The 25,063-nt window shown below is 35.3% G+C and overlaps 2 protein-coding genes across 3 annotated transcripts; both read left to right on the forward strand.

Moving 5' to 3' along the window:
• Window positions 1–619: 619 nt before the first annotated feature.
• Window positions 620–15,797, forward strand: LOC120337772 (integrin beta-1-B-like). The gene is made up of 18 exons (XM_078116925.1): window positions 620–792; window positions 1,559–1,688; window positions 2,041–2,234; window positions 2,676–2,907; window positions 6,589–6,781; window positions 7,237–7,371; window positions 7,446–7,595; window positions 8,046–8,135; window positions 8,751–8,888; window positions 9,503–9,611; window positions 10,337–10,532; window positions 10,935–11,050; window positions 11,347–11,543; window positions 12,082–12,192; window positions 12,590–12,723; window positions 13,152–13,276; window positions 14,050–14,216; window positions 15,617–15,797. The coding sequence occupies exons 1-18, from the start codon at window positions 708–710 to the stop codon at window positions 15,686–15,688; spliced, it is 2,574 nt and encodes an 857-aa protein (XP_077973051.1). The 5' UTR covers window positions 620–707; the 3' UTR covers window positions 15,689–15,797.
• Window positions 15,798–18,249: 2,452 nt separating this feature from the next.
• On the forward strand, window positions 18,250–22,627 carry LOC120337136 (uncharacterized). 2 transcript variants are annotated; one of them, XM_078116927.1, is made up of 4 exons: window positions 18,250–18,541; window positions 18,736–18,863; window positions 21,730–21,893; window positions 22,422–22,627. In XM_078116927.1, coding segments are annotated over exons 1-4 (429 nt in total). In that variant the 5' UTR covers window positions 18,250–18,539; the 3' UTR covers window positions 22,557–22,627. The 2 variants fall into 2 exon arrangements, with proteins under 2 accessions (XP_077973053.1, XP_039260791.2); XM_039404857.2 differs by having other exon boundaries at window positions 18,250–18,863.
• The last annotated feature ends 2,436 nt before the right edge of the window (window positions 22,628–25,063 follow it).

Below are 25,063 nucleotides of genomic sequence, written 5' to 3' on the forward strand. Positions count from 1 at the left end.
ATGAGCGCCTCTTTAGGCATAAACTGTCGGGTTAGGATTTTATGCTTGGTGGATAAAATTTCAATGTTGCTGAATTTCCAGATATAGACATTTATGTATACTCAAAGAAAGGCGAGATTTGAGAATGTTAATTTTTAATCTTAGCGCAATGCTTGATGCTCGCAATGTCCTTCAAACTTTTAGGTCATCGAATGTATTCTTCCTTTCGTGAGTTAGAATACAGCGTGAAGTCCACCGCGGTATGTCACCTATCTAGGTTAAGATTGGAGATTGGATTACAAGTAATAGATATCCATCTGGAATGATCAGCGGTAATCCTCGCGATTTATCACTAGCTTGAGGTAGACTACTACATCTCACGCTACAGTGTGGTAGACCTCACGTTATAATATCAACGACTATTTTTATTTGGTAGTCACCCCCACGGAAATGTTAGTTAAAAGTCAAATAAACGTGGCACAACGCGAGCCACCGATAAAACGAGATATCTCAGAGGATGGTACAGCTCTGTTAAAAAGTATAAGCAGATAGAATTTGTCGACATGCATAACGCTTGTTATTTCATTGTTAGATTGTCCTGTTCAATTATCATATACATTTTTGTATTCAAAACAGAATTTAATTCTAAGCCACAATTGTTTCACTATAATTAGGAAGGAAATAGTAAAGACGCTTACTTTGTACTTTTAAACGGCGCTGACCTAAACATGAGGAAGTCGGAAACCCCTTGTCACGGTCTACTGATTGTGGCGGTTATCGTGATGACGTCACTTGCCAAAGCTCAGGAATCAGGTGGGAAATTTATCCCAAAATAATCTTGAAATTCTATGATTGTTACTATTTCATGCGAGTTTAATTGTCGCATAAAATCATCAATTATATTCGAATAGTGTATACGCAATTTCATCAATTTTACTCACTTTTTTGAAGTATCGAACTTTTGTGTTGGAGTTCTGACATTTGTAGATAGGTTAAATTGGGACAATATTGCAACAATTGGGAGTATTTAGAATGGTCATTTGTTCAAGTATTGAGTCGTATTTAATACGAAAATGCAATTGTCACGCTAGCCTTGCCTGCGTTGGAAACTAAAATATTTGGAACGAGGGTAAAAAATTAAAATTTGCAAGTGTAACTTCTGTTCGTTTTCACTCTTTAATCCAAGGTTTAACACAGAAAATGTCATTGCAATTTTACATCTAGTTTTGATCAATAATGAATCCGCAATTAATTCTTTCTTTTTTCATATCCACGTAAAAATATTAAATATATTTGAATTAACTATGGAAAAACACAAGCGAAAAGTCAGGACTGATCTAAACGCATAGTAAATTCGTTACAGAGTATATCAATAATACAGTATGTTTTGATCACACAATCAGCGTGTCAAAATGTCCAAATCTCCCTGGATAAATTTGATCTCTCATTGACTAAGTTGAACACGTATATTAGAACTGTATTGGTTCTTGGAAGTAACCAAGCTTTGTTAAATGAATACGGGTAAGCCCTTGGTTCCTTGTTATCTACAAAATTTACTTTTTTTTTCCTGTTCTCCCAGCTGAAAGCATATGCGCGAAGAATAATCAAAACTGTAAAACCTGTATCAACGCTCATCCATCGTGTGCCTGGTGTGGACAAGTAGTTGGAGGTGCAGAGGAGAACTTTATGCAAAGATGTAAAACAGTGAGGTAATGGATGTTGTGTTTTGCATTTTTGAAGAGAATGTATATTAGTGAATGTAATATGGCTGTAAAGATATCTTGCAGATAATGGATATTTTCATGAGAAATATATTTAACGCAATTCGCGTCACTCTATTTGTTTGAGAACGTTTGTTGTTTTTTTAAATATTGGATGATGGTCTAATTTACCTTGGATTTCTCGGAGGCGACACTCGGAGGGGTATTTCAAAGCCCTTCCAAGGGCGACACTATGAAAAGAGTAATTGCGGTCAAAATGTATTTAAAAATTATCTAGTGCTCGTAACTGCATGTATTAAATGGAAAACTTGAAGCAATGACGTTCGTACTTCTTTTTCAGTCAAATCGGCGATACTTGCAATTCAACATCTGCCAATGTCAGCGATTCGGTTACAAATCCCATGAGTCATATTGAAATCGTCCAAAATGTTCCTTTCACTGTGGTTGGACCAGATTATTTTGACAATGAAACAAACGTCGGTAAAACTGTGGTACAAATGATGCCACAAAATATCACAGTCAAATTGAGAAAAGGTTTGTATGGGAAGAATATGTTAGAGAGCCAATAAGATATCTTAATCGTATAGGGAAACTGAAACTCTTGTCTTATTTATTTAGGCCGCTTAATTCTTAATCCGAATCAATTTTATATGTGTATTCATCGTATTCTTTGATAAACGCTCAGTTGAGCCATTTCTCGATAAATCTATTGTTCTCAATAAACTTAAACTATTGTTCCATTCAGTACGCAATTGAATCAAAGACGTCAAGAACTTATGTTTTCGTGAGATTACTCCGATAATATACTTCAGACATAGAATATAAACCGCAAAAGTAAATTTCAATGCTGAATTGACCTTATTTGCCAGCATTTCTGATTTACTCTATAAACTGATTATGTTGAATAAATTTCTCACGAAAAAATAAATTATAGTGAAATCAAACAAACTGTAGTATTTTTTTCTATTCACACAGGACAATCCGTAAAGTTGAATGTGACATTCCGCAAGGTCATAGATTACCCACTCGACATTTATTACGTCATGGATCTGTCAAATTCCATGAAGGACGATTTGGAAGTTTTGCAAACGTTGGGAACAAGTTTATTCGACGATATTAAAGCAAATGTCACTAACAATACTCGTCTAGGATTTGGATCATTTGTTGATAAAGTGATGATGCCTTACACAAGCACAGTAGAAGAACAGTAAGCATTGTGATTGAATTGTTTTATAAATTTACATCTTGCTTATCGCTTTTCTCACTTTCTTGGTTCAAAAAATCGAATTCCGTAGAGCAGAGGTTTCCTGACTCGTCGAACTTGCCGTTATTTTTCCCTATCAAAACTCCCCTATTTGGTGATCCCCACATCGCGACGTCATAACGCAAAACTTCAAGTGAGAAAATGAATTCCACAGAGGCCACAGACATTTTTGATATAAATGAGAGTAATTTTCTATGAGATTCGTTTTTTGTGCGATGACGTCATTGAAAATAAAAATTGCGCTGTGAAGACTGCGGAATCGGTAGTCTACTGTACCATATTGCATAACCGTACTACTTCGTTTCGAGTTTCGTGTCCGTATATTTGAGCATCGCTTTCTTGTTTTGTAATTGAGTTTATATTTCAGGACGCAATTCGAACTTATCATATACGCCGTGCATCGTCACGCACAGTTTGGGAACCATTCCGTAGATAGTAAATATTTGTCAGTGGAATTCTCGCTGCTGTATAATGAATTCTCATATAACCGCTTGTTGAATACGGCTTCTGCGGCCCACTTGCATGCAACTCGTTATCTATTGTCAACCAATCTGAATTATTGACTGATCATTATATGTTTAGGCCATTTTCTCTTCCATTATATTCCTTTCCTATCTTTATGTTTTGATTTAAATTCCAAGCATCGGGCACTATATAGTAAACTCAACGGCTATTTTGCCAGGGATGATTTGTATGGTGTGTTAGTTTGAAATCCGCATTATTGTCGTTTCATTTTCCCAAAACTTGAAATTGTTATCTTGAAATTCACTCCCTTGTCCCCGTTTTTTTAATCGTGTTGACGTTAACTGCTTCAAGTCTCGCCACATTCGCTATAAAACAATATAATTCTTTATAGTTTCGAAGTAGTATATTAGTGTGTCTCTCATCGTGATCTTGCTTTGAGAAAATTTTATTGGGAAATCAAAAATTACTCTGAAACACACACTTATTGGCATGTAGTGATCCACTCGACAAATTTTGTCGCTTGAATACTAACTTGCGTTGTGCTTATTCATAGCCATCCGTACAATGCATTACCAGCATATTGTTCCCGAAGTTTTTCTCAAAACACGGAAGTTGTGTGATGCATATGTAATGCAGATTGATGTCATGCTACACCAGGCTTGTCCATGGGATACATTTTTCTGTCCCATCCAATCTCATGGCTATGTATGCCTACCCCATCCCATGGGTTTCCCATTAGAATATAATTCAATAAAAATTGTTGAATTTAGATTTATCGTCTACTAAATAGGACTACATGTACAAAGAAACATGCAAAACGACAAAACTTATTGACTTCAGTTAACTTTAAATTCAAAACTTTTATATAACTGACAAAAGTGCTATGCTCAAATATATGGACACGAAACAATAACGAAATTTTTCACCATCAATTCCCCGAAAATCACACGGTATTCTGAACGAACCCATTCCCATGGACAATTCTGTGCAACACACAATGAGCGTTTTCGGGATCTAAATAAACTAGTAAAGTCATTCAAGTTTAGGAAAGTGAATTGATGCGACCAGCCCCCATTGAATATGTTACATCTTCATATTGTTCCCTGAGATTTTCCCGGAACACGGAAGTTGTGCGATGCATATGCAATGCAGATTGATGTCACGCATTTCAACTCACATGAGCGTTTCCGAGACCTAAATAAACGTGTAATGCCAATGAAGTGCAGGAAAGTCAATCGCTGTGGCAAGCTTCCATTAAATTTGTTACATCTATAAATTCTTATCGAAGAGAAGTTCACCTATGGATCCTTTTGCTGAATATTCATTGCCGGGTTGCAAAAATTTCATTTATCCGCTGTTCTTGGAACAGACAATTTCAAATTATGAGTCCCTAGAAGACTGTATTTTTATTATTATTTTTTTAATTCTCTCTGCGTGCCATATGCCTGATTTCACTTTGAATTTTAATTTATAATTCACTGGCACTTTCATATGATATTCAAAACACTTTCATATCCCATTCGGTACAATTTTTTTAACGTTTGGGGCGAATTTTGCTGACATGGAAGATGGAAGTGACCAAATTAGTTATTACTTATCGATCTCGATCGGTAAGTATGTTGATAGGTATTTGTCTGTTTGTTCCACTTTTGTATGTTACGCGATATCTCACGAAAGCGAGGTTGAATCTGCTCCAAATTTTGCATGTGCATCCATCATATCTCGGACCAGGAGCCTATTGGGGCATTGGGTGTCGCTACTGAGAGAGCGAATGAATCGAAACCGCAAATTGATAAGTCAGCGGTCTCCGATCGCTATCTAGTTTAACCTTCCTGTTTGCTCTTGGATAAATTGTGTTCACAATAAAGTTTTCAACATAATTTATGCTTTTGCGTTGTACATTTGTTATTATTTTTCCGAAAACGTTTTCCCATTAATCACGCTCTCAATCCAATCGCTCAAAATTCACGTTCGCCATCTCAATCAATTCGTAAATTGTTTTATTTTACAGAACCGGTATGACCCCGTGCATTTAAATAAACATGAGAGCTCTCATAAGAATCAGACGAAACATACATATTACAAATATGCATTAGGTTTAATTCAGTCGCTTGTTGACAATAGACCACGTGGGCCATTACTGTCATTTATATTTTTTCGTAAATTTTTTCTAAAGTTCCATAAATTTTTGAAATGATGTTTATATTATACACTCCTAGTTAAGTAAAGTATTAAAAAATAGTCTAATTTCGATTTCAATTCCATATATTTTTTTATCCATATTTACATGATATGGCAACGACACGGCGTTCGTTTCCGCGTTAAAATTACATTACAAAAGACCATTGTGAGGTAATAAACGAAGGTTCATGTATTAGGCATTGAATAATGAATACTTCCTTCAGTAGAAATGACTTCACATTGCTATTCAATTTCTGCTATATCCTGTATATAGCCTTTTTACTTTTTACAATTTTATACAACGGGTCAACATCAATAGTTTCCAACCTTTTTCGAAATACCAATGGTTGTGACACTTCTAACCAGTAAAATTTTGCGTTTTTAAAAGTTTCAAGCACTCCTTTCAAATAGTAAACAAATATAATCGGATAATATAATTGAAATTCGGTCAAAACTGAATTTACGCACAGTTCAAGTGAAGGCTGTGCTCAGTTAGGCATTGACTGTGGGGTCGACGAAGTTTACAATTGTCTCCAAAATTCACTCCGGGTCAAAAAAAATTTGACTTCTTCTCCGACTCTGACTTGTAAAAATTTTTGATCCTAGCTCCGGCTCGCGACCAGGTTGATTGGAATTTTGACTCCGACGCCAGCACCGAATTCCTGAGGAATTTGATAATAAAAACTGGATTACACAAGCTTTCTATGATGATAGGCTTCCCTAAGATTTTTATTTTATTAGTTATTTTGGATCTGGCCAAATGTTCTATGAAAGCGATATTTGAGCGGTCCACAGAATAATTTTATTAGCCAATTTTATGAATTCCTAATATAGCAAAGGCACCCAAAATTTTACGATATTATATATTTTCTTAGAAACTTTTTTAACATTTGACTTTCGTGTTCACATAATTGAGCATTAGTCTTGTATTATGACAGCGTAGTATTTTCATTTTGAAATATTCATTTCACGTTTCAGACTTAAGAATCCATGCGCTAATCAGGAAAATGCAACGACCTGTGCCCCGCCTTTTGGATTCCGGCATGTCGTCAATATCACAGGAAACGCGGCCGAATTTGTGAACGCAATCAAATTAACAAGGATATCCGGAAACATTGATATACCTGAAGGATCTCTGGATGCACTGATGCAGATAGCTGTATGCACAGAGGTGAGGATAGGAGTCATTATCCGATTAAGCTATTTTCATATTAAAAAACGATTACGCGAACTGCATTATAACTCTTTTAATCTCACTGATATTGACACTTCGATGGTCGTCAACAACTCTGCCTAGGAATCAGTCTCCTTACATTCAGAGTAAATACACCTGCGCTGGCTTACAGCAAATCTCGTAGAATCTGTCTGCCCTCTTCAAATCTCCAATGGTATACCCGTAGTATATGTACCAGGTTAGAGTTGGGCCACAATCATATTACGAGTTCGGGGACTGTCTGTGTTAGTCAAGTGAATATACCCCCTGTCCATGGGTTCCAGTCCCTTCAACTTGATGTAAAGTAGGTGAACAAAAATAGTTACCTCAATATTGGCACATACACTTCTGGAGCTCCCTTCCAAGTGTATTTTTACTTTTTATCCCTATTTCATATTATCAATATTCCACAGCATATATACTGGAGGGAAGGAGCAACCCATGTTATTTTACTGACAACCGACGCTTCACCACATCTCGCTATGGATGGAAAGCTTGCAGCCATCTTGGAAGCGAATGACATGAAATGTCATTTAGAGCCAGACACGGTATGTTTTATATTAGGAATCTACTATGGTAGCGATAAGTTCAATTTTATGAGATCGACGAGTTTCATTTTCAGAGTGAAGATTCTCAGTTCAAAAATGCACTAGTATACTCGAAAAGCAAATTTATGGATTATCCCTCCCTCGGCCAGCTTAAAAAAGTTTTTCAAGACAACAAAATTCATTCAATCTATGCTGTTACTGAAAACGTACATGACCTGTACAAGGTATGCTTCATAAATATCACTTTTATTTATGGTCATTTCTGCTAAAATGGATGATACTAAAAATGACTCTTTACAGCCTTTTGCAGCCTTTTTCTTGGTTCTAAATACCGTCTACAATAATACAGCCCCCCCCCCCCCCCCCAATGAAAAAAAAATTAAAAAAAAGTACATTTCTTGATTACTTATACTAAAATGAAGAAATTACTTAACATTCGAAAACTTTAAATTCTGTTTGTTTCAGAAATACAAGACGCTTTTCACAAAAGTTATGTTATCACCAGGATTTTTTCCAAATGACATTGGTTCTGTCTGTTCTTGGCGCCACCCTGTATACGTGTTATCGATTAAGTTTTTTTAAACCAACTGGTTATCTCACTTTTATGCTTTTTTCCTCTCTCAATTCATTTCCATCAAAATTGGAATTTGATTTAGATTCATTCTGTATTTCAGCCGATCGAGCGAGTACTAAACGATGCCTATGTTGCTGTATTGAAGAGTGATTCCAGCAACATTATACCACTGATTCATTCTACATACAGTGTGAGTTGACTCCCAGCTTTTCCATCAAAGTTTTTATATAAACATCGTGAGATTGAGTTTCTAGGTCAAATATATAGCGAACAAATCCATTGTTTCCCGTTATTTTTGCCAATCTGTTATAATAAAATAAATTTAATAACAATAAATAAATAAATGGAGTAATATCTTTGAAGTAGCCTTTCTGAACCGTATTCAGTCGACTACAATTGAAAAACAAATTTGAATCCGGATCCGGATTATAAAACCTGACTCCGACTTCTGACTCCGGGCTGTACAATATTTTGACTTCGACCCTAGCTACGAGAAAACCAAATTTGGGTAAAAACATTTGGCGCATGCAAGTTTACTTCAACCAGCTGTTATTAACGCCTAGAAAATAGAATTTCTGTAAAAATCTTTTATGACCATTAGAAGTCTGAAATTCCGACTCCGGAGTATTCGAATTTCGACTCCGACTCCGGGAAGCTCGAAAATCCGGCTCTGACTCTGGTACCATTGTAAACATGCCGATGCCACAAATTAAGATCCTTTTTGTTCAAAAGTTTGTCCAAAATTCGAAATATTCTGAATTAATAATGTATTTAAAATCTGTCATTTTATAAAATGACTTTTCAGAAATTGAAAGGAAAGTTAGCTTTGACAACGCCGAAGTCACCAAATAACGTTGAGATGTCATATCGTGTATTCTGTCCACATGATAATACATCCAAAGAGAACGAACTACAGTGTGAAGGACTCGAAATAAATGACGAGGTAATTAACATTGAGATATTTCACTATTCATGGCAGATATTCAGAGATTTGTTCAAGACGTGTGTTTCCTAAAGCATATGGCGCAGTTACTTTCTAGCGACGCATTCGAATACGAGGTCACGACGCAAAGTTTGGCGACAACTTGTTTGAAAAAGGGAATTCACACGATTTTTGCAATACTCTGTAGTTATTTATGTTGGTAAATAGCACTCTCTTCAGTAATGAAATAATTAATGTTTATATATTTTTATGAAATGAAATGCTTCTTCGTACAATCAACCTTATCATTCGTAACCTAACGTAAAAAATAGTTCTATAAAGTGCATTTGGAAGTTTTTATTTTGCCACATGATAAGATTCAAAATTTTAAAATAAATATGTAAACCAAAATAATAGCAAGCAAATGCTGTTCACTTCGTCGAAGGATCATTGGAAATACAAGAATATCAATTTGAGTAAGCAATCGTGGTTAATACCGATGCAAAGATGGTTACAATTTTGTTAGTATTTGAAAAGTGATTGAAAAATAAAAAATTTCTCGTAACATAATTTACAGCCTAATCAAAGAAATGGTAAATTTCCAATTAAATTGACTTTGTATCTTCTTACTTTAGGTCGTATTTGAGTTTGAATTCAAAGCAAAAGAATGTCTGAGCAATCCAATGCATGAACCAATCATTCTGAAATCCAGTTCCCTACAAGATGAAGTTCATATAAATATCGGTAAGTTATTGTTTTCTGAGCATTTGCTGGTAGAGACATCTAACAGCGGGTCTGTAAGAATCAACGTACGTTTGTATAGGTCCTAATTTTGTCTCTAATTTTCGATTTCGGTCATGTCAGCTTTATCATGGAAACACACACTGGTTCATCCAAACTGGTGCTGGCCATAGGTATTTTATTCATATGCGGAAAACATGCGGAAGTCTCTGAATGCCTACCTCGGGTCAAGTCGAGTGACGGGTCGTCTGAGTTCACTAGGTTTAGCTGGTAGTCAGTCGAGTCCAAGTCGGCGTCATTTCATTGAAATAACTCGAATCATTTCGACTATTTGATAAATTCCAACTCTAGGCGAGTCAGTGAATCCAACGTCCCCAAAACCGTCCCCAAAAAACGTGCCATCTTACATCTAATTATTCTTGTTTAAATCTCATTGATTGTGACTCAAAAACACCAAGTCTTTGATTAATTGTGCCGACTTGAAATTCTTCAACACTGCTAATAACCCTCTCGCAATCGCACATCTAACTACTCTGAACAGAAATCTTTTTTAATGATGTCCACGTATTTGAGGATCGCTCTCTCTGACCCATTGTGATCGACTTGACCAGTGACAGTCTTCCTTCTTTAATCTTCTATTCTCCATCAAAGTCTATTGGATCGGAATGAAATAAATGAAAGTGTTTTTTGTAAGTATATTTTATTAAATGAGGTTTTATATTTATCAGAATATCTATGTGAGTGTGAATGTCAGAACACCGGAGAAGCAAAAAGTGACAAATGTAACACAGTTGGAAGTCTGGAATGTGGTGTCTGTTCCTGTGACGAAGGGAAGGAAGGTTCCCAATGCCAATGCGATTCTATGGTTGACGGAACACCTGTCAATGATAAGTGTAAGAAACCAGGATCAGAATTACAATGCGAGTGAGTCATAGTCTTCTTCTCATTGAACCTTCTGCGCGTACTGTTACAATGGGATTCGTACCCGTATTTTCTCCTGTGAGTGCTCGTAATACAGTAATCACTACGTCAACTCAAGTTTATTTTTTTTGAATCGTGTACAAATTAAGATGATAAATATACATTTTACTGAGGAAGGCAAGCCGCAAGGAACAAATGGCCAGTGATTACTACAGATTATAATATAGAAACATAAGACTAAAGGATGAACAGGGAATTACTTGCTTAATTAGCTCATTAGCTGAAATTTTGCTTAATTTCCTTAAAGTGTAAATAAAATGATTCGAATCAGTCTATCGAAAAAAGACTATTTTCTATATTCTTTTTACTCCTACAAATGTCAAAATATTTTACTTTCTTGCTTAGGAACGTCGGCAGGTGTGATTGTGGCAAATGTAAACAATGTATTGCGCCTTACAATGGAACATATTGTCACTGTTTGACGACTGGGTGCCCTGACAATGAACAAGGAGTTTGCGGAGGTTTTTTTTATTGTATATTTTATTCTCTGTCGCATAACACGAGGTACGAACGCCAGAAGGAAGCTTGATCTACTGCATGAATCTACTACACCTACCTACCTCATGTCGCGTGGCCACAAGGGTATTTGAACGATACAGTACCAAAGTGATAAAGAAGAATAGGATAATTTCTCTCAATGGAAGAACAAGTGTATTTATTAACTTTCTTTAGATCATAGACTAACTTATTCTAAACAAGATTTAACTGCAAAATGTTATGATTAGTTGCGCAAAATACCGTGTCATTTGTTATTCAGGTAAGGACAAAGGTTGGTGCAACAATTGTCCTGGTAATAACCAAGACAAATGTGTTTGTCTTGGACAATACACGATCAGACCATCCGACAAAACGTGTTCGTGTCATCCAGACGAATGCAAAAAAGATAAAGCACTAGAAATACAATGCAGTGGCCGAGGGAATTGCAGTTGTGATACCTGCGTTTGTAAAGAACCGGTAAATTATGATTATCATTAGGAGAAGTTACTGAAAGCTAGGTCATGCGCATTCACTCAGAAGCAAAGAGGACTCTCTCCAGGGCAAAGTTACGGATGACTATTGAAATGCAAAAAGCTCACAAATGAATATAATTGTGTTTGTAGCGAGCGTTCGTGACTTATAGAAGAGTTATGGTAGAGGTCTGAGGCAACATTTTATTGTGAAAGATATAACATTAACCGTTCTAGAGAAATTCAAGATTTCAACTGAAGACTGTTAGCAAATAATCTACACATAAGCGTATGCCCTAAAGAAAATTCATAAAACATAGTGTTATTTCCCCTGGCGAACATTAAATTTTATCCCTAATGGTAATAATTACTTTTATCTTTTCCCTTGTACAAGTCGATCCGTATGCTTTGACGACAAGGATATTGCATCAATAATCAGAACGGCTGTATTTTTTATTGTTCAATTTTATTCTGTACCGTTTTTCTAAACAAAGTTAGAGAATTTTGAAACAATTTCCTGACATTTGTTTCCCACTACTTTTCAGACAAAATGGTCAGGAAGATATTGCGATACTTGTATTCATCCATCATGTACTGGTGTTGACATGACTTGCGCTGGCGATACCATCAGAACCTGTGCTGAATGTAAGAGTAGGGTGAGTTGGTGGTCATTTTGTTTATATAATATCGTTATCTATTTGGAGATCTCATTACAAAATTGTATTTCTTTTTTATAAGTTGCATATCTGAAATAAGCATACACATGCACATAATTTTGGATGAAGTTTATAAATAAGTCATGTGTCCACGTTTTAATAGTATAGTATTTTGTAAAATTTTATTTGTATCCAAATTTTCACAATATATATCCTTTGCGGGCGGGTATTTTGTGGATGAAAAAGCGTTTTAACTTAGAGCTGTGTTGTCATCACAGATCTAAACTCTATACTACGAATCACAAACCCACGCCACGCCCATGTGGAATGTTATGTTCTCATTTGTATATCTTTCCATATTTCTTCAAGCCTAATTGTATACATGTATATGCTTCAGAGAGATGATTGCACCAATGAATGTAAGAGCAACTCTTACACCGTTTACTCAAAAGTATCAAGATTTCCTGATTGCTCGGGATGCACCAGCACAAGTACAACGTGGGATTGCAAGGAATGTAATAAATTCGACGCGTAAGAACGATATAAACTTTTTTTCACTACTCTTTGTTTTGGTAATTTTAGTCAACCGTTGAAAAATTTAGTTATACAGAAATGACTTCATTGCATTCTATCATAAATAAAAAAAAAACATAAAGTTGGCGCTTTTTTCTTCTTACCAAATTATTGTAAACCTATACGGGACCGATATTTCACACCAAATTTTGCTGTTTTTTTTCATATTCCATTTGTATACCTTCAAATGGCCGCTAGTACAATTCCTTTATCATTTGGCTAAAATTGCAGTGACCGAATTAGTTTTTTTCTGACTTTTGCGTTCATATAATTGAGCATTGCTCTCATGTTACTAATTTAATTAATAATATTAATTAATGACTGTCAATTTATCATTTTAACGCCATCATGTCATCTCATTACTAACTTTCATACATATTAATCAGCACACAAGAAAACGCACCCAATTGCAAAGAAGCACAGGTTGATGGCTGCACTTACGAATATCGAACTTATTGGCTGAAAACAAATCAGTTCCAAGTTTACGTGAAAGAATACAACAAAGAAGAAGGTTCGTGTATACTTCGATTTATTCTACGTCTATACTGCATTAATGGCGCTCCAGAAGTATGTGTACCAATATGGAGGTGACTAATTTTTTTTCGCCTACTTTACATCAAGTTGTGTAAAGGGACGGACGCCTATGGGCAGGGGGTATATTCACTTGGATGACACAAACAGTCTCCAAACTCGTGATAGAACTAAAATAAAGAAAATCTGAATAAAATTATGGCCTAACCCTAACCTGGTAGTGATACACATACTACGGGAGTAGCGGATTAATTATATATATATGATTAGATTATACTTTATTTAGGACTTTGTGTTAGACATTACATGCTTTGCTTCACGATAAAATGAATCTGGGCAAACTTCTTACGTTAAAAAAAGCTACAAATATATTACTCTTTCAAAAGGACACAGTACGTGTCCCGATTCCAGCTAGTTCGTTAGAAATTTCTATCCACGATACGTTACCACTTCTCCGCTTCTTGGACTCCTCGCCGCCGTAGGGTGGTTCACATAATCGCTGGTCGGTTACGGCTTCCTCCACAATCAAGTTTATGCGAGAACAATGACTGAATAACTAATCCCATACCCGACATAGACTGGTAACCGGACAAGATCGCCATATGATTAAGCCGTCTTATCGGCTTTCCTCTCTCCGGGGATAAATCTGTAAATCTTAACGATGCGAAAAGTTGTCAGTTTAGCTTAAACTTTATATATATGTTAATGTGACTACTTTGAAATGTACATAACAAAATATTACATTATTTTAAGATTGTCCAAAGCCAGTCAACCCTGTTTTGATCGTGTTGCCAGTTATTGGTGGAATTTTGATCTTTGGCGTCCTGGCACTGATTATCTGGAAGTTATACACCAATCATAGAGATAAAGTGCAGTACGAGGAATTTCTAGAAGAACAAAAACGAAGAAAATGGACGAAGGTATTCTAATTAATTAACGTTGTTACTTATCGATTTTAATCGGTAAGTATGTTGATAGGTATTTGTCTGTCTGTCTGTCTGTATGTCTGTTTGTCTGTTAGATGCACGCGATATCTCACGAAGGCGTGGTTGAATCTGCTCCAAATTTTGCATGTGCATTCATCATATCTCGGACCAGAAGCCTATTGATTTTGGATGATTTATGTCGTATAATTAGCGAGTTATTAATTAATTAGTGATGAAGAGATCTGATTTTTTACCAAGCGAGAGATTTTAGAGACGCGCTGAATGTGTGTGTGCGTGTCCGATGCGTAAATTTTCACGCTAGTGAGTCAGAGCGAAGAATACACACCGCTAGATCGTATCTCGTGATTAATTTTTAAGCATTGTTCATATCTCTCTTCCTTCGAGAAATTTTCCACGCTATTGAGTCAGAGTGAAGGATAACACGCCGCGAGATCGTATCTCGTTACTTATAATTACTCTTTAAAGTTTAAGCAATGTCCATATCCCTCTATCAGGTTCGGGGTTGCAGAATTCCTCCCCAAAATATCGCTAGGCTGTGTTTTAATAGCGTCGGAACCCGGGTTAGCGCCGTTGTATTTGACACAAAATATAGGATTGGTAAATAGGCTATTGGCTGGAAACTAATCGAAACAATCCAGTTCGGATTTGCAAAATCTTATAAAAGTATTTCCTCGAGTAGTATTTCGACGACGACATGGGGAGTTGGCTATTGTATCCTACATTTCTGATATTGGCTGAAAACTAATCAAAGCAATCCAGTTCGGGTTTGCAGAATTTTTCGAATCGAAACCGCAGTTTCTGTTTTGGGGGATCCCCTAACTTTCGATCGATAAGTCTTTGGTCTCTCACCGATATTCTCGTTTTTTAATTATCGCCTTACCGGACGAGATTACCGCCGAATGACTACGCCGTCTTATATCGAATCTCTTTCCCAAGATAAATATAGAATTTCTATCTAAATTGAACGCATTTATGTGTGGATATTCCTGTAAGACACTCCAAAATGTAGATCTATCGTTTTCACCTTTATTAATTGTGCTTAAAGTACTGGTGTCCTTACTACTGTTTGACACAAGAAATTTGTTTTTCGGAAATTGAGGATTTTTATTTGTTTATTTTAAACAAGTAAACCTAGGGCGTATCCAATAAATGATACGTAGTAGGAACAGTATCTCGGATACTTTTGACCACGATGTCATAATAAGGTAGTTGTTTGCGATTTGATACCAGCACTGTGCAGTCAGAGTCGAAGTTTGGAATGCCAACCATTTATTATTCGGGTCGTGAATATTGTATTTTCTGAAAATTCTGAATATAAATCGTCTTACGTATATTAGTAGCTACATTGAAAAAATACGTTTTTCTTATTACAGGGAGAAAATCCAATTTTTGAGAAGCCAGATCAAAAATTCGCCAATCCCATGTTTGACGGAAAAGATGAATGAAGAAAAAAGCAACAAAAAGTTTCAGGACTTACATAAATATTTTCTTCTAAATATACGTGCATTTATACTTTAGGAAGAAGCTAAAATGTTTAGATTGAACGTAGATACCGGTTACAAAAACTATTTATTTGTTCACTGATTACTTTTACTTGAGAATTCGCATGATGCAAAACTTAGCAGGGTTTTTCAAAGTGGATCCCATTTCCCCCGTGGACTGCAGTGCGGTTTTTAGGGGGCTACATGCAAAGATCTTTTTGAGGTACCATTTGCTATAACTACATCAATTTATAGTAAATTGACTACGATTGCTTTAATTCTTTGAATGTAATGCATTTCTTCTTCTGTTTTTCCTTTATTTATAAATTAAGAGATGAGAACAATTAAAAGTGAAACTAGGAGCCGCTTTGAAGTAAAGCCATGAATGACCAAAGTGCTTCTATAAAGTATTCAAACTTTTGATAAAGGCCTTCATTAAAATCATAATATCACAGTTATGGAACGTATTTTTAAGTTTAATATTAATTGTTAGTTTTTCAAAAGTTCATTTTTAAAATTGTTTATTATTATATTTTCAATCTAGACAAATTAATGAAGATTTGGGTTAGAATTTTGACGAATTGTTATTTGTTTTGTCTATATTGCTTTGTATACATTTGGATATGTACTCTGAATTTTTGGACATGAAGTATACATGTGGACCGTTTTGCAAAATTGTTCTTGTGTTTGTGATTGTTGGGAAAAAATCTCAGCAACTAATAAACAATCGATTTTGGGTACTTGAAGAAAGCTAGAAAGTTATTACTTTTAATTTTACCCCAATTTCCTATAGGACCCGCTATTTTACACAACATTTTGCTGTTTATATTCATTTTGAGGACGTAAGACACTTTTTTCGAAATCTATTTGAGCTTTACTATTTTTCGTTTGTTCTTTACATTCTAATTCTTTCATAGTCGTTATTATTTTTTGAATCTATTGAAAATTGTTTGAAAACTATTGGAATAGATATAAAAAATTTGTTTGGCTTCGATGTATATATATATAATCAATCTTTCAAAAACAAGAGGCCAAGAATATTAAACCAGAATTGGCATCAATTGGTTGGACTCTATTGCCACTTTATAACGTATGCTTTGTGGAGATCATACGGGTGTCAAAATTAATCAAAATTTCAATTTGTTGATGTTTTAGAGTAGAACATTTGCAAAATTGAAAATTTCATATTTTTGGAAATAAATTTAACAAATATCACGATTTTGCAACAAATTATATTCAATTAAACCAAGCAATTTACCTTAATTAAAAAGACAAATGAATATTCAAAAAATGAAGCATGGACAAGTGTATGATTACGTTTCAATATACAGCGTGTCCATAAAGTCCTTTTAAAATTTTAATATGAAGTCAGTTCTCAATATATCTTAACCAGGTTTGTTGTTTTTTAATCAGTAGTTGTTCAAGTATTTTTATTTCATTTTATGAAGCTGTGATGACCAAAACAATATATGGTATCAATAAATTTTCCTCGCAATTTAAAATTTTTTAGGACTTCATGGACACCCTATATATGTTCCCTAATCATTTTGAATAACCAAAATTTGCGGACTTGATTTTAAAATTTTTACTTGTTACAATCTTTAAATGTTCTAAAATCTAAATATTGTATTTTTCTATATTTTATGCAATGGTCATTTCAAACCAGATGTTCGAAACGATACTTCGAATTCCTTCATTTTTTCGTTTATGATTCATTTATTTTTATGATTGGCTACCTCCATATGGTACCTTTCCATCGGAATACTTAATAGTTTTTAGGAAAAATTCTGGATTCTGATTCAAATAACAAAAATTTAGATTGATGTTAATTGTTAAATCTCGTGATTTTTTTTTATATATATAGGAACACTGTATTTAAACGTGTGGATATTTTGTAGATTTCCCACGCGCCGAAAATGTCTATCTATCCAATTTTACCATATACCCCTGTGTGAGAACGTAACTTATTACTATTAATGTGTCTTTCAATTTTCCTATGTTAAAAATTATTACGTTGTTATGATTAGTAAGATTTAATTTCTAGACTAGGCCAATTTTTCTAAGCTCCGTTTTAAAATTTCATCCGATTGGAATCTTATTTGAGAAGCAGAAAATTTCGAAACATAACTGGGATGAAAATTATATGAAATTTTTTAATTGGCCTTTGAACTGATATCTCATTATGCAGAATTTAGAATTAGAATTTAATAAAGCATACAGCTTCATCCTACTTCCAAAGTAACAACAATAAATTTTCTCGTATTTATTTGAAATAGCGTGTTGATTTTCCTCTTGTTTATTTAATATATTTTCTCTTTTATTCAATTATCTAGAGGCATACGTTGATTTTGTTTGATTTTAAGTGAAGAGCATTATCAATATATAAATATATATGCAATAAAAATATTCGATTAAATCCATTTATATTTCAGCATTAATATAGGATACATCATCCATAGTCATACCAAACTGGCATCTAATTTCAACTAAGTAAAACATGCATGTAAAAGACTACATATTACGTTTGGCACAAGTTTGAGCAATACTAAATTTGATCAGATTGTTATTTGAAGTTTCAACATCACGACTAATATTATAACCATCTCACATATCAATTTCATTACCATAACGTTTTTCCAACACGTAATATTTTGTGAAAAAGGGCTGCATAAGCATCCACCTGCAAAACACCGGAGCCCATTGAAACGGCGATTGGGGCCATATTCAACACTATCCCCAATTGGTGTACTGACAGAGAATTCACAAACGACAACTGACGCGCCGAATGTCTTGATTGCAGATCATATATAACTTCATGTCAGTATGGGAATATTCTGCACACGAGATATGTATTTCCTAATATAGTTGGAAATCGTTTCTTCTATATAATTAAATTTGAACAATCCGCTTTTCAATTCTATGTCCTTTCACTATATTAAATCGCTCCAAATGTGTATTTCATGGGCATCACTGTCTAGATCAAAATTTTTTTTAAATAATCTTGTGTTTAGGAAATCTTTATATACGCACGAATGCAGATCAACGCAGATTGGATCAAACTGTTTACTGAAATACAAAACACGTTGGATTGATTCAAATCAAATTCTCGTTCATGTCATGAAGTTCAACAAAGATAAAGGTAACTTATGAAATGAATGATATTTCACTCCTAGCCATGCTGATATTTATGCGTGTATGTGCACAACAGATAAGATACTAGGGTTAATCGTTATTAGGCTTCGGGAGAAAGTGATTGCCCACAGTGTCCCTGGGTATATATGATCTGAACGACTTTCTTTATCTGTTGCACCTACGCCAGATTGTTGTATACCAACCTTGCACGCCTTTGTCTTGGCATTGCAGACTGTGACATGTGAAATCCACCACTGCATTTAATGTGATTCTTTCTTGTTCTGCCACGTTTTTATGTATTTTTGGACACGTTTATTGGACACGTTTAGTGGCCATAACGATCGTTTCAAAATTTTGTTGCTATTGTTATTTTCTTTCGTCATTATCATTAAAAAATCGCTTTTCTCTTCGAATACTGGACCAATTGCTTTGGAATTTTCAGTGGTTCAAGATTGATTTTTTTGTCAGAAGGCTATTACTTTCATTTGTTCCTGAATTTTCTATGAATCTTATGAGATCTAATATTTCATCCAAAATTGCGCTGTATCAATTTTTAATTATGGGAACACGGTTTTTAATCCGCCAAGCGTGACGGCTGACTGAAAATTCTTGCGACTGAAACCCCGGAACTTTTTGAGGGTACGGTACCGGTAACGTCAAAGGTAAACCATGCTTCGCTCTAGTCCACGTGTCCATATATTTGAGCGTTGCTCTCTTGTTTTATAATATTCTGCTTTGTATGTCCCGTTGTCAAATTTGCTACATTGACCCTTTCACTGTAAGTGCAAGATCGCAACTTACGAGCCATATTGAGGAGTCGCGAGAAACTAGCGACAAGCCGCATACGGATTTCAACATCGTGTTTTCCCGAAAATAAGAAGGGTCTTCTTTCAATTTTCTTTCGATCAATACCACTAGGGCTTATTATTTGGGGATGTATTTTATATTCATTATTAAAGCTTTTCCCCTTTGACGCGTTTTAGATTAATTATTTAAAACGTGTAGGAAGGATTTCTTGCTATCGACTAGGTCAGCAAAAATTTCCCGTTATCGACTAGGTCAGTGGTTCTTAAACTTTTTGAGCCACGCCCCCCCCCCCTGAAAAATTTTACAAACTTCGCCCTCCTCCCTTTTTTTGGTTTAAAAAGATGCTTTTGTGATGGGCAGGTCGCTTTATTTTGAGATGGCGCTGTAAGAGTGTTGGTCTGATAGCATCAGTGCTAAGATTGTTTAAACGTGAAACGCATCGCGGAGTGCAACTTCGCCATTCACTGTGGTATGTATAAAACCATACTCAAATAGTGGTCAACATACATTCTCCCTCTTCCGCTCAGTTTGCAATATCTGGTAAAGTCAATCTAAATATTAGATAAAACTAAACACGCAATAAACGTATGCTTTTGCGCTTTAATGTGTTTTCTACTTGAGACGTTTCAATCAACCGTTTACTTCATCACTATTGAGCAATGCAAGAAATATCTACTTCTTGGCTTGCCTAACGTCTTTAAAATTCACTACCAATACCTTGGGACAACCACCAGGTTCAAAAATACAGTTTCGAAATGGAGAAGTGCAAATGAATTTATGTACATTTTTACAATAAAGTCCCTATGACTTTTGCAATTGTATTTTGTTTAAATCTCCGATTGTTTACGTCAGCGTAACGTGTTATAAGAATTTCAGTGTTTATTCTCCCTAAATCAGAAATTTCCCTCGACATATGTTTTGTGCCGCGAAGACGATGATAATTACTTTTTTGTTCCCACATGGAACCATGACACATGTGAGGAAAACGAGTTAGTTTTCATTCTATAATTATCAGCGACGAGGTACTAGAGATAAAAATAAAAGTGAATCCGCAACCAAAAATTTCTTGATTGAAAAAGCGACATTTTAAAATAAAAAAAAATAAAACGGAAAACAACCCGAGTTTTGTTTTGGAATGGACCGTGACAGATTCAAAATACTTTCTTAGACATTGCAAATCATAAATTTATTGTGCTCGTAGCACACCTGTAGTGTTTTAAAACTACCAACTTGGAATAAATTTTACTCCGTGGGATTTTATCGCAGAGTTTGAAATTTTGCTAATGGTGATATCGTAGAAATAATCAAGTGGCAACATTGCGTTGGGGACGGCTGGGAGTTGCAGGGACTGCTCATATTGGTCTAATTTGCAAGAATACGAATCAAAACAAAATGTACATATTCGTTGAAAAAGTCGGCTCTTTTGACAGGTGACGCAATCTCAACCACTTACTCAGGAGCCCTATCGCAGGGATTTCGGGGCGATGAATATGTGATTTTGATTCGCTAATATACTTTATATGTATTTTCATTGTAATAAATTAAATATATTTTCTGGGATTTTATACCAGATCTTACTAACGACGATAACGAAATCGTTTGGGCGCAAAATATCTATCAAAACTAAATATAATCGGGCAGTTGATCTCACATTAATATGTCCGCAGATTATCGTGGTATTTTAGATCGGTAATGAGTTTATTTTGTCGGGAGTCGCCGCAATCGCGAGTTACCTTGACTTGAACACAAATGAATCAAACTAGAATTCCATTTAAATTCTTGCAGTTGTCATAGATTGAATATTACGAAATAGAAACATTTATTATACCGTGGAAAAGCCAGCATTTTAAACGAACGTGAAGACCTTTTCAGAAGCCGTTGCATGAAAATTTCCGATTCCATCTTGATACCTCTCGCGCCACCCATTTCAAGAACCACTGGGCTAGGTCGTAGGACTACGTACTTTATATTAAATCATTTTTATATTAAAATCACTTTTACAATTCAGGCTAGGTTTTATTTATGGGGAAACACGGTAGGTACAAGATTAGCTTTTACTTTTTCAGATTGTCCGTCTCCAAGAAGTACTATTATAGTAGCATTGCCTATTGTTGTATCAATACTTTGTGTTGGAATTGTATCGATAATAATCTGGAAATATTATCAAACATGGAGGGACAAAAGATTATATGAATACTTACAAAAACGGAAAAGTGGAAATCTAGCAATGGTAAGAAAAAATTTCCCTCTTCCGTATAACCTCTGTGTAAAAATATGCATCGATAGTATCACTCTGATTCAATAATCACCACTGAGACCTTGATGCGTGGATAAACAGGAACGGTGGCGTTAAACCGACCCGCTCTCCTTCAAAAATACTGAATAATCTTCAACAACACTAGACTAAATTTCATGTTTCATAAATCGTTAAATCGTGTCAAGGAAAAAGACCACATTTTACGGGTTACACAAAAATCGGTACTCCCGAAGTATGTAAACCAAGATGGCGGATACCGGAACGTAGTATGTGTACCAGGTTAGGGGTAGGCCATAATTTCAGGCACAAAAACTACGGGAGTCACTTGGCTAGTTCCCGAACTCGTAATAGAACTAGAAAAAGAAAAATTGAAATAACGTTATGACCTAACCGTAACCTGGTACACATACTACGTTCCGGTGTCCGCCATCTTGGTTCGCATACTTCGGGAGTACCCAAAAAACGTCTTTTATGTCGCTTATCCATAACTTTGTTTTCTAGAATCTCAGTTCCATGTACAAAGACAAGAAACGAAAGAGCAGTGGCTATAGCAATGAACTGAATAATAAAAATCTAGATGTCATGGATGACAGTTGCAGTAGATTGGATGATGTATTTGAGGACGACGCGTTATGATTAATTGTTGTTTACTATGATGTCACTGTGTTATGATTTAAATGAAATTCCAAAATATTATCTACTAAATCGATAGAAGTTAGCTAATATAACGTCAATTCACTGCACAAAATCTGTGTGTTACGGATCGTACCAATCTCGTCGCTAACGTCACCCTATTACAGGTGTGCACAACAGGAACACGCGTGCCCAGTGTGTCACGTCATAAGTCAGAAAGTGGCACGCGCATGGTTTGGTAAAAAGTAGGTATTATATTTATATTAAACCTAATAACTCACGTTTATATCAGAGATATTTAAATTACCATGTATATTCACACAATGTTAGTTCTCGGCTCTGATTTAAGAATGTAGTATCTGGAAATAAGTAAGTAGGCTAGCCTACAGTAGCAAGCGGTTTGGCAAAACGTGACTATTCTATTCAGCGAAATTCGCAATAAAACGAGTTTTTGTCATAATGAGGTTAGAGCCAGTAAGATTAGTGGACTACCACTAGCTTTCTCAACACTTAGTAGTAATAATAATTCTGAAATGTTTTTATTTGGACTGGTGGTAAACGTGGATCAATTTGAAAACTTTAGCACGCACCCTCATTTGAGCTGTGCATCACTGCCCTGTTAGTCCATGTTCTGTCGCCTATTGTAGAGTTGCCAGATTTAGAAGACAAATGTTACAATGAGTGAGTGGTACAATTTCAGATTGAACAATAGATACTTGGCATAAAGCTGGAACTTGTAATGTTCATGGCGGTATCTTTCATATTAATTTCGCTGTATCGTTTTGACCGATAGTGATCAGGAGAGACAAGTCCAAAATCCAGAGAATATAAATGCAACATCAATGCTTTTATTCAGCAACTTATATCTGGTATATTCCGACTCGGAATTTCCGAGCAATGTTCTGTCACCCTACTGTCCCAGGTAAACGCGAGGGGTTTGACGTATTTTTGGCGGCGATTAAATTTGAAACTTTTTTTGTGCACGATTCATACCTGGCTATCGTTGTCGGTATTTATATCTGGATTGAGGTTGTTTGCCATGTGAATGTGCAAATCTCCGACTGATAAGTGATCCACTGCCTCCAAAAGTATTTGAATAAATACAATAGACTGAATAGAGCAATACTTAGGCGTACCATATTTCTGAAGCGAAAAACCGGGTGGCGCGTATTGGACAAGCCAACCTTGGTTCGATTACAGGGGCTTAGTAGTAGTTTAAACGTTTTTCATACCATTGTTGGTAGATCACGGGCATCAATATTAGCTGTGAATCTTATTAAAATATCCTCTATTGGTCTTTGCTTCAAATAATGGAAATCGTTCAACTCATTAGAAAACTTTCACTGTTTCGGAAATTTTGATAATACAACGACAGTACAGTTGGGTGTTAAAATAACGCATGGATCATACTTCATACCAAATTTTCTCTCTATCTGAACTAGTGAAGTGAGACGCAAGTCAGTGATAAATCGGCTGCCTTCGTTAAAAATAAAAAATAAGTTTTGTAATAGTATCAAATAGAAAAACTGTTTACGACTGTCATACTGCAAAACCGGGACATTTAAGTCTATCGCCGGACGGCAGAATAACATGCTAAAACCGGGAGTGTCCCGGCTAAATCGACTCAAATATATGGACACGAAAGTCAAATTGAGGTAGTAGGGTTATCCAATCCGTCACAGCAGATTACCGGTACTACCATGGTGTACCACAGTCTTCAGATTTCGCCTATCGCGAATACGGAACCGCCACAAGGTGCGCAATTTAAATTTTATTGACGTCATCGCACACAAAACAAATAGCAAAAAAGGCACTGGAAGTTATTAAATGAATATATTCAACAGTCACCTAGTCAAAAATACAATCTTCAACCACTGTACTGATAATTTCTTCAAGTAGTTGAAGATAAAAGCAATCTGTAGATCCATTGCGTGTCGAATAATATGAATACTGACTAGTTAGCATTATGATGTCATACAAAACGGAGAAACTTCCATGTTGTTCTCCGACTACACTATTTTTTTCATCCCTGGAACCTCAGATCTTATTAACTCAAACATTACAGTTTATCTAAAATAAGTTGGTCAATATTTTGATTTTCGAACCGACGGACTACGTTATGAGAATGAGCGACTCGTTGATTGGATTGGTTAGTTGCTTTCGACACACTAAAACCGTTCGAAAAAGGTTGACACGACGGAAACAAACAAATTGCGTAAAGTATGTTACAGATCCTTTCACACAAACCCTTGATTATTATTGAAATATCTGTGTTTGGTAAATTTCTCTCACCTGTGAAAATCAACAAAGAAACCACTACAAAACACGTCATGAGATGATTACATTGCGTTCCTGAATGTCAGTTTTTATCGTGGTTGTGCGGGTATCTATTTCGTTAATGCATATTAATGATTTGTATAATGCTTATACAAATCTTAATAAAACGTATAGCTTAAACACCTAATAGGAAAGTTTTAAAATTTTATTTGAGAATATTAACAAATATGACT

The sequence above is a fragment of the Styela clava genome, chromosome 10, assembly GCF_964204865.1.
Source record: "Styela clava chromosome 10, kaStyClav1.hap1.2, whole genome shotgun sequence".
Lineage (NCBI taxonomy): Eukaryota > Metazoa > Chordata > Ascidiacea > Stolidobranchia > Styelidae > Styela > Styela clava.